The sequence below is a fragment of the Eulemur rufifrons genome, chromosome 7 (assembly GCF_041146395.1).
Source record: "Eulemur rufifrons isolate Redbay chromosome 7, OSU_ERuf_1, whole genome shotgun sequence".
Taxonomy (NCBI): domain Eukaryota; kingdom Metazoa; phylum Chordata; class Mammalia; order Primates; family Lemuridae; genus Eulemur; species Eulemur rufifrons.
Genome location: NC_090989.1, coordinates 156,471,911 through 156,484,520, shown reverse-complemented (window position 1 = coordinate 156,484,520; position 12,610 = coordinate 156,471,911). Strand labels below are relative to the sequence as shown.

At 55.7% G+C, this 12,610-nt stretch overlaps 2 protein-coding genes across 2 annotated transcripts; one reads left to right on the top strand and one right to left on the bottom strand.

The window, feature by feature from the left end:
* The first annotated feature begins 2,275 nt into the window (after positions 1 to 2,275).
* Positions 2,276 to 4,666, top strand: RPL29 (ribosomal protein L29). Its single transcript, XM_069473685.1, has 4 exons — positions 2,276 to 2,303; positions 2,722 to 2,766; positions 3,079 to 3,143; positions 4,129 to 4,666. Exons 2-4 carry the CDS (start codon positions 2,730 to 2,732, stop codon positions 4,552 to 4,554), a joined length of 528 nt encoding a protein of 175 aa, XP_069329786.1. The 5' UTR covers positions 2,276 to 2,303; positions 2,722 to 2,729; the 3' UTR covers positions 4,555 to 4,666.
* A 1,904-nt stretch (positions 4,667 to 6,570) lies between these two features.
* Positions 6,571 to 11,719, bottom strand: ACY1 (aminoacylase 1). The gene is made up of 15 exons (XM_069475789.1): positions 11,605 to 11,719; positions 11,159 to 11,270; positions 10,414 to 10,478; positions 10,219 to 10,323; positions 9,830 to 9,924; positions 9,440 to 9,516; positions 9,257 to 9,346; positions 9,102 to 9,158; positions 8,687 to 8,760; positions 8,555 to 8,604; positions 8,291 to 8,435; positions 8,120 to 8,188; positions 7,146 to 7,225; positions 6,921 to 6,981; positions 6,571 to 6,835 (listed from the first exon to the last, which is right to left on the bottom strand). Exons 2-15 carry the CDS (start codon positions 11,250 to 11,252, stop codon positions 6,671 to 6,673), a joined length of 1,227 nt encoding a protein of 408 aa, XP_069331890.1. The 5' UTR covers positions 11,253 to 11,270; positions 11,605 to 11,719; the 3' UTR covers positions 6,571 to 6,670.
* Positions 11,720 to 12,610: the final 891 nt, after the last annotated feature.

The window sequence follows — 12,610 nt, the reverse complement described above, 5'->3', positions numbered from 1 at the left end:
CCGGGCATGGTGGCGCATGCATGTCCCAGCTACTCGGGAGGCTGAGGTAGAAGGATTGCTTGAGCCCAGGAGTTTGAGGTTGCTGTGAGCTAGGCTGACACCACGGCACTCTAGCCCAGGCAACAGAGTGAGACTCTGTCTCAAAAAAATAAATAAATAAATAAATAAAATAAAATACTATCCCTATACACACGGCTGCCCCTACCATCTTTCCCACTTTGAAAAGTATGACAGTTCAGTGGTTCCAGGTCATTGCCCCCTTTGGCCTTGCAATGTCCCCTCAAGTCACAGCCAAAGCTCCTCATTCTTGTCACTGCCTCCCCCTTGTCTGGCAGCCGGGATTCCACCTGGGCCTATCCCTGTCACAGCCCCAGTGGTATTGCATGGCTATCATCCATCTCTCAATCGGCCTCCCCCACCAGACTGTGGCTTTCCGCTCACTGCTTTTTTTTGCCACTTGCCGTAATAGCTTGGCAAAACCAAGTCCTCAGCAGGTGTCACTGCTCACTTTTTGGGAGCTATGGGAGCCACTGCCCAGGTGGAGGGCCACGTAGCTGGGCAGCCTGGTTCCTTCTAAGTTGCCACAGCCCCTTCTGCTAGCCTCTGTCCTGCTTGCCTCTTTCTCGAGGGTGAGCAATCCGACCTGCTCCTCCCTGTCCCAACCTCCAGTCCCACCTCTCCCACTCCCTGCAATGAGGCCCTGACTTGCCACCAGGCATCATGCCACCCTCACCTCCTGGAGTCCCCATCTCTGCCTACCAGGTTCTCCACCTCTGCTCAGCACTCCACAAGGACTTTACTCCTGCAGAGACACCTTCTTCTCTGGCCAGGTCATCCATGAGCATATGAGCCTGCTCTTCATTCTCCCAATTCACACCTGACACATTTCTCTCACCTTCTCAGGAATGCTTTGGTAAGGAGTCCTGTCTCCACACCCCCCTTTCTCCTTCATTCCACAAATCTCTGCAATATACTTCTATCACTCTGTGAACTTACCTTGCCAGGGAACATTCATTCAGCAGGTATTTATTAAGCTCCTGCTCTACATCAAATGCTGTTAGGCAGTGGGAAAATGAAGGTGATCAAACCAGTCCCAAAGTCATGGTGCTTGTGACAATGTACAAATACACAAATAAATAGAGTCTGGGAAATTTCTATGAAGGAAGCAAACAGAATGAGAAAACACAGAGTAACTGTGGATGGGACAGAGGATCTCTATTTTAGACAGTGCAGTCCAGGGAAGCCTCTACAAGAAAGAGTACAACATCCAAAGAGCAAGAAGGGCAGTCCAGGGAGAGGGGATAGCAAGTGCAAAGGCACTGTGGCAGGAACATGTATTTGTGCTTGGTAAGAAAGGAGGCCACGGGTTTGGAAAGAAGTAAATGACAAGGAGTGATTGCCAGGGTTAGGGGAGGTAAGGAATTATCTTCAATGCAAGGGTATGCCCTTGCAGACTTTAAGGGACAGGATCTAATTTGTATCTTAAATAGAGGCCTCAGGCTCCACTGCTGTGTGGAAAATGAACTTAGGGGGAAGAGGCAGAGAGGGCAACAGAGTTGTTAGGAAGGAACACTTAATTCGGATGTTCAATTGGCATTTCATATTTAATGCATCTTAAGAGAAACATCGAGATCATCACCTCCCCCCACAGCACCCTCCTCCACCCCACCCCCCGCCAAAAACCCAAAAAACCAAAGCCCCTGCTTCTCCCCAATCTTCCTCATCTCTGTAAACAGCCCCAGCATTCACTCGGATGTTCAAGGCAAAGACTTAGAGGCTATCCTTGACTTCTTTCTCTCCCTCATCTTCTGCTTCCCAAGTCCGGTCATCCCCACTGCCCCTACTCAGGTCCAGGCAGCCATCGCTCTCCCACAGTGCTCTGTACCAGCCTCCTCACACCTCTTGCTCCTCCTCTCTGCCCCCTACAGTCCATTCTCCACGAAGGAGCCAGGGGTACTTTTTAAGAACACAGATCTGTCACTCCCTGCCTCACATCCATTCCTCAAGGACTCCCTTTGCTTTCAGGATCTTTAACAAGACCGAGCCCCAACAGCCAGGTCCTGAAAGAACAGTAGAAAGAGGAAAACCGAAAGGGAAGAGGCAGCCCGAACGGGGCGGAGCCAGGCTCGTAGCACTGCGTCCCCGACTGGCTTGCGTCCTTCCGGGCTTCGGAACCTTTCCTCCCGGCGCTGGGGGGAGCTTTTCCAGTAGTACCTTCCGGCGTCGTCGGCCCTATTTCCCATGGTGCGCCGCGGCCTCTCTTTCTTTTCCGGTCCCAGGCTCTTCAGCAGCCGCGGGTTACGGTGAGTATTGGTCGCGAGGCATCTGATGCCATCCGCGACTTATGGGCGGCGGCGGGGCGCGGGCTGCAGGGAGGACAAGGAGACTGGCTGTGTGGATGTGGGGAGTAGAGGCTGCGGCGTGGGGGTGGTTCTTCTAGGTCCCCAAGGGCTCCATGGATGGCAGGGGTAGAAGTCGGACTTTACGGGGGGACGCAGCCTTGTGGGGCTGGGGAGTTGGCTTCAGGGCCTCACCTGGGTTTGGGAGGCGGGGACAGATATCGGATCGTGCAGAGTGAATGGCGGCTGGTGGTGGCCGCAGATCCAAGCTTCTGTCTGCAACCTAATTCTAGCTTCTGAACTCACGTTCCACCAGGTCAGGGCGGCAGAGGTGGCTCAGCCCGGCGAGCCCGCAGCCCTGATCTCCACTTTTGTCTTCCAGGTGTAGACATGGCCAAGTCCAAGAACCACACCACACACAACCAGTGTAAGTTTCTTGGGCCCAGACCCTGGCAAGGATTGGTTTAGGGATATGGGGGCAGGGTGAGAGGGGGCACATAACCACTGTGGGCCTGGGGCTGATTTTGTTTTCAACTGGCAATATCTTTGGGGCTATAGGTTTAGGAGCCAGAGATCCACTTGAGATACCCACAAAGTTTTGCATTCAGCGGTAGTTTTCCAGATGTCAGTAACATCTGCTCTAGGAAGTGTTGGGTCCACCAAGCTTGCCAGCTGTGATGTTGGGTGGTCTTATTAGAGAAAATCTTGTTATTGGCCTAATTCCTTTTTTTCCCCACAGCCCGAAAGTGGCACAGAAATGGCATCAAGAAACCCCGATCACAAAGATATGAATCTCTTAAGGGGGTGAGTGTGTACGCGGAATCACACGTAAATGTCTTGTCTTGGCTCCAGGTGCACAGTATAGCGTGCCATACAGCCTTTTTACGGCCTCATCCTCTGCCTGTGCAGAGCTTGTCGCTCGTCTCATCTGGCCCACCAAAGCCTATAATTCCTTTCTCTGCCCTGCCAGACCCATAACAAAGCTTTCCTTGGCCTTCCCTGGCCTGAAGTGTAACCCTTTGGTCAGAATGTAATCTGCCTCCTGAGGGCATTTGGTTTGGCTCCCTCGCTTGGCCACAGCACTTAAGGTAAGGAGTGGCCTTGTCTGTGTGTACCGGGCACCTTGTGATCCTTCCATTCCACATTGACTGACTAGCCTTAAAACCTTGGATCTGACCCAGTGCTGGGCTTGGGGTCAGCTTCCTTTCCTGTGTCAGGGAGTTCTAAGGATTAGCTGAGAAGGCTGTAGGGTCTAGGGGAAGGCTAAGCCTGTCCCCAGTCTTTTCCTCCCCGGTACCGTTGCCGTATGATCTGTGGAGTAAGTCACAAAATCTGAACCTCAGTTTCCCCACTTTGGTGTCTTATTCTGCCTCATCTGTGAGTCTATTGGGCCAGCCTTGGTGTTTAATTGACACCTTCCTCTAAAGGGGGAGGGGATAACCCTGAAGGGATTTCAGGGAAAAAGCTTGGTTGAACCCCTTCTGTAGGTTGCCGTGCAACCTTGGCAGAGAGGGCAGCAGCCTTCCTCTTTTTCTTCTGCACTTGGATTTGACTGTTGGCTCTACTGGCCTCTGGGCATGTAACCTTGAAAGTGTGGTCTGCACAGCATTAGCCAGGTGGAGTGTTGGCTCCCTGGGGCCGTGGTACATGTTTCTAAGGGTTGGCTGTTTCCACATTTAAGGTTGACTTGATGCTGTCTTTAGAATGCTGGGCACTCTTATGGAGAGGGGCACCAGAGTGTGACTTGGGGGCCTTACATACTACTGCCTATACCTTTCCTGCTTTCCAGGTGGACCCCAAGTTCCTGAGGAACATGCGCTTTGCCAAGAAGCACAACAAGAAGGGCCTGAAGAAGATGCAGGCCAACAACGCCAAGGCCATGAGTGCACGTGCTGAAGCTATCAAGGCCCTCGTAAAGCCCAAGGAGGTTAAGGCTAAGATCCCAAAGGGCATGAGCCGCAAGCTCAGTCGACTTGCCTACATTGCCCACCCTAAGCTTGGGAAGCGTGCTCGTGCGCGCATTGCCAAGGGTCTCAGGCTCTGCCGGCCAAAGGCCAAGGATCAAACCAAGGCCCAGTCTAAGACCCAGTCTAAGGCCCAGTCCAAGGCCCAGTCCAAGGTCCAATCTGCGGCTTCAGCTGCAGCACCAGCTTCAGTTCCAGCTCCAGCTCAGGCTCCCAAAGGTGCCCAGGCCCCTGCAAAGGCTCCAGAGTAGAGGCCTCTGTCTGCCAACATGAGGACAGAAGGACTGGTGTGACCCCTGGGCTGCTGTCTGCATGGGGCTGGGGCCCTCCTGTGCTATTTGTACGAATAAACCTGAGGCAGGATCTGTTAGCCTGTGTCTATGATCCTGGGCTGGGTGGGAGGCGAGGTTGCTATCTCTGTTGGTGTGGGAGAAGACAGTAGTAGCCTTGTGTGGATGGTGGGGTGTGGGTGGGAGTCAGGAATTAGGGCCCTGGGGTGCAAGAAGGGGACCTAGTAAATAAGAAATGGTCAGAAGCTTTAGGGGAGCTGGGGCACATAGCTTGCCGAACTGGGTGAGCTGCTGAGGAAAGGAGGAAAATCCTAAACCTCTTTGTTAGGTCTTGAAGCATACCCTGAGGGAAGGGGCCGGGGCATTGCTGAGCAATTCTGCAGTCTTGGGCCATTCCTAGTGCACCTGGCCAGCATCTACTGCTCTGGGTTGTGCTGGTCCCCCAAGTGCTAGGGACCCAGGAAGGCAGGGCAGCATTGGCACTGCATTACTACCATGACTGGGCCTGACCCTGCTGTGCTGCTGGGTTAGCTGCTTCACATACATACAGGATCTTAATAGAGCAGCCAGTGGAGCAAGTAGTTTAGTACTAGGTATTTGTGGGGGCTTCCTGTAGAGGGTACCAGGTGGAGCACTGTTCTGGTTACACTTAGTCCTCAAAATCAGCCTTGGGCACTTTGGAAACTCAAAAAGGGGCACTTTTATGCCAGAGCAGAAGATGCGGCTCATGGCATATTGATCCCCTTGCCTCTGAAATAGATAGTACTGTTATCTTTGTTTCACAGGTAAGGAAACTTAATTGTATAGCTAGGAAGGCATGGAGGTAGCATTTGAGCCCATGCAGTCCACATGGGACTCTAGGAAGTTTATTTGCCGAACTAGGGTTGGGAGGATGTCAGATGGAGGTGGGGTCTGGAAAGGGAGCAGGAGCATGTTTTGTGTCCTGAAGATGGCTTGGCCCCACTGGAGGTCACCAGGTTGGATGACTTCCAAAGTGAGGCCTGTGTGCTAGTGTCCTGAACAGGGTGTAAAGGCCCTGCTTTCCCCAGTCATCCTGCCAGGAGAAAAGAGGTCTGAGAGGGAGGCCAGACCCCAGGTCAGGGGCTTCAACTAGGCTTTCTTAAGGTCATAGCCAGCTGCTGCCCTCAGCCTCCAGCTTCCACTTGGAGCCTGCCTTATGCGAAGGAAGCACAAGGTCTGGCACTTGAGTTTCAGTTGCCCGCCAAGCTCTGGACTTCCCTTCTGGCTACAACTAGAAACTTCAAAAAGCCAGCCCTCCCTGTCTCTCCTGTACCCCTCATGGAGGACAGGACAGATCAGCTCAGCTAAAGCAGGCCCCTGGGGTCATAGCTGACTCTTGGTACTACCTGAGGGCTCAGCAAGGTTGAGACTGAAGCCCAAATCCTGGGCCTTTGTACACACTGGTCCTTGGTCCCAGGCTAGGGTGCTGGAGGCTCTAAGATGAATTGACCTGGTCTACCCCGGGGTAACCTGCCCCTCTGTAACCTCTGCTCCCAACACCAGAACCCATGGGTTTTGACAAATGCCAGCAGTCATGTCTTGGAAGTTGTCCCTCTCCCTGCTCCACATCTGGCAGGGGCTCAGGTGGCCCCCTTCTGGTCCTGTCTCAGGATCCCAAATATATCCCCAGAAAGACAGGAGTGGTCCCCTGAGGTCCATGTCTTGGTATCTCCCTTCAGTGGGAACTGAATCCCTGACCTCACAGGTCAGATCTAAGTATGGTGGCCACTAAAAACAGGAGCTATGGCCCCTTATTGTTGGGCACAGACGTGGCTGGGTGGTACTGGATAGGAGTGCTATGTCTAGGGGCAAAGAGCAATGTGGAATGGTTTTGGGAAGACTCCAAAGCCAGGCTGTTTCTGCCATCTGTGAAATGGGAATGGTAACAGTATGTCCCCAGAGAAATGGGAGTTTCTGCTCCGTGAGTGTCCTTGTTAGTACTTCAGAGACAGACCCTGCCCATACAGAGATTTTATTATTGGGCAGAAGGAAGAGAAGGTCTTTGGCTCTAGTTGGGATGGAAACTCCAGGGTCAGAGGTTGGGGATCCTGGGGGTTCAGCTGTCACTGGGCAGAGCAGGTACGCTGGCCAGGGCAGGCAGCAACTGTGTATATATGTCGATCCCACGGAGGAACACGGCCTCGTGCAGCCGCTCATCATGGTCGTGCAGCAGTACAGGTGTGCGGTTCATGGGTGAGAAGCCCAGCGCTGGGACCCCCGCCTGCAGGGGCGAGGAGGGGTCATTAGGGAAAAGCCACCATTCAGACCCCGTCCACTGCCCACACACTGCCATGCAAAGGGCTCACCGCGCGGAGATAGCGGCTGTCTGTGGTAGCCGGAAAGATCTCCACCTCTAGAGTGAGGTTCCTGCACGGGGAAGAAGAGCCTGATGAATGGGGAGGAAGGAGGGGGCACAAGGGAAGAACTGAAGGTGGAAGACAGGTGGGGAGGGAGAAAGGGAGGGGGAGGGGAAAAGCAAGGAGAGGAGGAGGGAGCTGGGCTGTGTAAGGACAGCTGGTCAGTGTGCTCACATGTCCTTGAAGACCCGGCTAAAAGCTGACCACCAGGGGTCTGAGTCATCAATAGGTGTCGCTCTGGGCTTCATCCACTTCTGTGGTGGGGTAAGGGGGAAGATGGCAGCATCAGGACAGGGGCCTGGGCATCTTGCCCTGTTTCCCATAGGGTGGGCTGTGCCTGGCACAGAACACCTCCCTACCCCTACCCAGCAAAAGGCCCTCTTTCAGCCCCTCAAATGCTCTAGGTCTGGGACCTTCCCATGCCCTCCTACTTAACTCCTGTCCATCCTTTAGATCTTAGCCCAAGTTCTCCCCCAGACCTCTCAGACAAGTTTTTTTTGGAGACAGGGTCTCACTTTGTTGCCCAGGCCTGGCCTAAGGGCAGTGGTTTATGTCATCATAGCTCACTGCAACCTCAAAGTCCTGGGATCAAGTGATCTTCCTGCCTCAGCCTCCTGAGTAGGTGGGACTACAGGCTTGCACCACCATGCCCAGCTAATTTTTGTATTTTTTGTCAGAGATGGGGTCTCACTCAGGCTGGTCTTGAACTCCTGGCCTCAAGCAATACTCCAGCCTCAGCCTCCCAAAGTGCTAGAATTATAGGTGTGAGCCACCATGCATGGCCTTCTCAGACTAGTTGAATACCTCAATTATAGGTTCTCAGAGTGTGAGATCCCACCTTTCCTGGACCATATGTGTTCATATTTACATAAAAGTAATACTATATAAATATTTGATTTATGTCTGTTTCCCCTTTTCACACCATGAGGGCAAGAATTGTGCCTAATGTTACTCCCACAGTTCCCCAGCACCCACAGTGGCCTCCACAACGAATGCTTGTTGGGTGAATAAAGTATCTGTCACAGATTAAAAAAAAATGCCCACATGTATGCGGACACACCAAGCACACACTCCCACGCTGTTGCACACTGGGTGCGCCCAGTCTCCCCCAGCCTCTACACTCCCCCACCACAGGTCCCAACTCATACCTGAGCAAACTCCAAGGTGACCCCCTCGCCAGCTGCCTGGCACCAGGCATGCAGCTGCTCCTCGAAAGCCTAAAAGAAGGGAGATGAGCTAACTCCTCAGGCTTTCCCGGAGCCTTTAGGACATGATTGAGGACCCAGCCTCTCTCTTCCAAATCCATGTGGAGGTGGCACCTTTAGATCCACATCCGGTGCCACGCGGAAGTCAAAGCCAGCGCTCATAGAAGCAGGTACCACGTTATAGGCCACGCCACCCTCTAGCTTAGTCAGGTTCACAGAGGTCACGGCCCCCTCCTTCAGGTGGGGGTTTGACTGCAGCCTGCAGTGGGGGAGGGGGCAGGGGATGGGCAGCAACAGATACGAGGAGGTGGCTCAGCTTCCCTCCTCTCTTGTGCAGTCCCCCAGAGGCACCCCCATCCCCTTCCCAGGCTGCCTCACCTCTGCCTTTCCTTCTCCCGGAATGCCAGGATTGAGCTCACAACCTTGTGCTAGAAGAGTATGAGGTTAGATGTGACAGCAGCCCTGTGAGAGCCTCCTGAGCTCCCACACTCCCTCCCCTGTGCCACGCACCAGCTTCTCCGCTGCTGTGTCCTCAATGAAGCGCGAGCCATGGCCTGGCCTCCCAGTGCTGGTAACCCGCGCCCCTGGGGAGATGGAGGGGGAAGGGAAGGTCTTCGGCATGAGAAGGGCTGGAGATGCAATCAACCCTGGGGTGGGCTGGGTTCCCCCTTGTGCCAAGCTTCTCTGGCAGGGCTCTGTCCCCCTCAGAGCCTGCAGCGTAGAGCTGGTTTCTGCCCACAGTCAGGGTTTGCCCTCAGAGAAGCCCAGGACGGAGATGCCCAGGTAGGAAGGGGCTGGGAGGCAGAAGCCCTGGGTTCAAGGACTACTCAGGCCCCAGCTTGCTGTGTGACGCTTCACAGGAGCCTGCCCTTTCTGGCCTAGTCTCCCACTCATACAGTGACCCCTCCTCCAAGCCCATACTCACACCAGACGCTGCGCTCGCTATAAAAGACAGTGAAGGCGTCAGTGGGGTTGGCCAGGCCTGAGGGGGGAAAGGGGGTTCAGAGGATGGAGTTGCCTGGCCCCACTAGCATCCTCCCTACCCCTGCCTGGCTGCTCAGTGCTGGCCAACCTGCTCACCCTCATCCAGGGCGAAGCCAGCCCTCAGGGCCCGGAACTCAGGCCGCTCCACAAACAGCTCCATGCCGCGGTGACCCCCGATCTCCTCATCTGTAAAAGCGATTAGGAACATGAGATGAGGGAGCTGTCTCCCCAACACACCCTCCCGCTTCCCAAAGGTGTCCCTCCCTGAGCCATTCCTACCAGGCACAAAGGTCATGTGGATGGTTCTAGGGAAAGAGTGGCCCTCAACCTTCAGCCTCCTCACCGCCTCCAGGTACCTAGGTGGGCAATAAGCCAGGTGTTGGGGGAGCCACCAGAGGCTCAGCCTGGCCCAGTAGGCAGGGCTGACAGGCTGAAGTCCTGTGCCCTGGACCCTCCCCTACTACAGCCTGGCAGGAACTCCAGAAAGCCCCTGGCCCTCTCTGGGCCTCAGTCTCCCCATCCATGTTATAATCATGGCAGTAATTTTGCCCAAAGTAAGGGGTCAAGACGTCCCTTGGCCTTGAGGTTCTCCAATCACGCTCCCAGATCCTGGGTTAATCCACTGGGCTGGTGGGAACGTTGTGGGGATTGGGAAGAGAGGACACTCACTGGATGCCGACACACTTCATGTCCTGGGTGCCCCTGCCATAGATGTAGCCCTCAGAATCCTTGAAGGCCTCAAAGGGGTCATGACTCCAATGTTCCTGGAGGCAGGGATGAGAATTTAGTCAGGCCGCTGCATCTGGTTAATGGTGGGTTGCCCTAGGAGCCCACCATAGGGTTGGGGTGACAGGTGGAGTGGTGAGGACAGAATGCTGAAGAAGGCAGCTGACTGCCATCCTCCTCAGCCCGCCACATGCAGTTACTGCTGGGCGAAGGCTGCTTGCCGTATGGATGTTGAGAGTTAGTGCCAGGACCAGCACCACGGGCTGCTGAGATTGGATTCTGGGGTCTGTATTATGTCTGTCCCCAAGGCCTGCACTGCCCCCACTACCCACCTCGAAGACAGGCACCACATCCGTGTGAGAGTTGAGCAAGATGGAGGAGAGTGCAGGGTTGGTGCCTGGCCAGGTCAGCACGGTCACCACATAGCCAGGTGCCACCTAGAAAGTGTCAGGAGAGGATGCGGTCAGCACAGGGTGAGGAGGTGCCCCAGACCCATCTCCCCTCCCTACTCAGGGCCGCAGGCTCACCTCCACTTTCTGACAGCTCAGGCCCAGCTGGTGGGCTCTCTCCTCAAGGAAGGCCACGGCAGCCCCTGGGGGCACAGAGAGTCTTGGGCTGCTTCTGCCTACCATGGCTCTCAGTAGCCAGGCAGCCCAGAGAGGGGGGCAGATTCAGAGAAGGGTTGCTGCCTTCCCAACACAATTCCACACCCCTCAGAGACACCTGCATTTCTATCCCCAAGAAAGAAGATATTTTTGGCCAGTGTGACCCTTTGTGGAACGCCAAGAGGAAGTCCAGGGTTGGAGGCAGGCGTCATTATCTTCCTTAAATATGGGGAAACTACAGCATAAAGACATGCAGAGATTCACCCAACGTCTCTCAGCTGGTAAATCACAGAGCAGGGATTTGGACCCATGTACACAATTTCCAGCCACCAAGCTCGATTCCCTAAGGCCTGTGGACTTTGTCCAGCCCCAGTAGGCTCTGGAAGGCCGTGGTGGCTGCTCCAGTCTCTCCCAACCACTCCTGCTCTGCAGAGTGAAGTGGACTTATTCTTTAACTAGCTGCCAGGAGTAACCTCTGAAGCAGCACAGCTCCTGGGGAAAGGTTTCCTCCACAGCCTAGAGGGGCTGCCTCAGTCTGCTGATCTGGGGAATGGCTAGAGGGGCTGAGGAGTGAGTTTCGGCTGGGTGACAGCGGTTGGAGCTAGTTTAGAGCACAGTCCCCGACCCTTAGGCCCCATCACAGGCTCTGGAAACACCGCCTTCTCACCATAGTCCGGCTTGGGGTGGACGGTGCGGATGCGCAGGTACCGGCGAAAGAGCGTCACGGATGGGTGCTCGTCCTCGGAACCCTTGCTGGTCATGGTGCTGCGCGTGGTGAGCTGGGGGCAAAGTGAATGGCTAACTACCCCTCTGCACAACAGCCCCTCCCCAAGCAGTTCCCCGGACGTCCCAGAGGAGAGGACGCCCTGTTTCGGGGCCCCCATTAACGGAGCCCCCATTCCGTTTCAGGCGCTGTGCTGGCTGCTTTCAGCACATTTCCTTATTTAATCCCCACAAGAGCCCCATGAAGTCTGTGCCTCTGCCAGGGAGTAGCTGAGCCAGGTTTGACCCCCGGCATTGACTCCCCCCCCGCCCTCCTTCAAACATGCCCCCCAGCGGCCCGGCTTTCAAGCCGGGGAGCCTCCGACCCCTCTACTCTCCAGGGCTCCCCACCTCGCTTTCTCCAGGTCTCGAGCCCGCGCCCGCCTCCCAGCGTCCGCCCCGACTGTGGCTGGGACTCCAGTGAGTCTCAGTGAGGCCTCAGGCTCAGAACCGCCCTCATCCTCCCACCACGTGGCCGGAGCCTGCCCGCTGGGCGGAGACCGAAGAGTGCGAGTAAGGGCCGTCCCAATCCCTGCGGCCGCTTCGGCGCAGGCGTCCCAGCCCGACTCGGGCCTGGCCCCTGGGCGGCTCCGCCACTGCCATCCCCGCGGCGAGGGGCGAGCTCCGGGCTGGCCCCGCCCCGCCCGCAGGACACGCCCCCACGCGCGGCCCCCAGGACGGCCCCGCCCTCAGGGGACTGCCTTTCGTTCAGCCTCCGGACAGAGCCGGAGGAGAGGAGGCTCTCGGGGTGCAGGGCTGCAAAGTCCGCCTGCTCCCCTGCCCCCTCCCGCGAGTCTGCTACCGCTCCGCTTCCCATGACTCAGCCCCTCAAGGAGCTGCTCCCTGACTGCCTCGCTGCCTGTGTGGCGAGGTTACTGGTTAACGTCTGTCTGCCCCACACGAGGAGCTCTGCCCTGACGGGGGCACAGCGTGGGTGCTGGGACTACGAGCCAGAGATGAAAGCTAAATGTATGGTGACAGCACGAGTGATGGTGTGAACACGCCACTGTGTGGGCAAATCTAACACTGTGTATCAGTGGGCATGACTGTGTGTGCCAATATGAGTGTGAGTTGGTGGGTAGGTGTGACAGGATGTCATGGTGAGAGGATGTAATTGTGATGCTGAATGATAGTGTGAGAGGTGGGGAGACCATGCCAAACTTTCTGGCTCTTCTGGAACCTCCAGGGAGGGAGGCTAAACAGAGGCACAGGTGGCCCATTGGTACCCGCAGGCCGCACACAGGTGTAGACAGATGCCCACGTGTGCACCTGGCTGCCATTTTTACCCCCAGGAAGGTCTGCCCTCTGCTCCAGGGGCAGAGCTAGCTTGGGGAGTGGGGAGGGATGAAGACTTCAA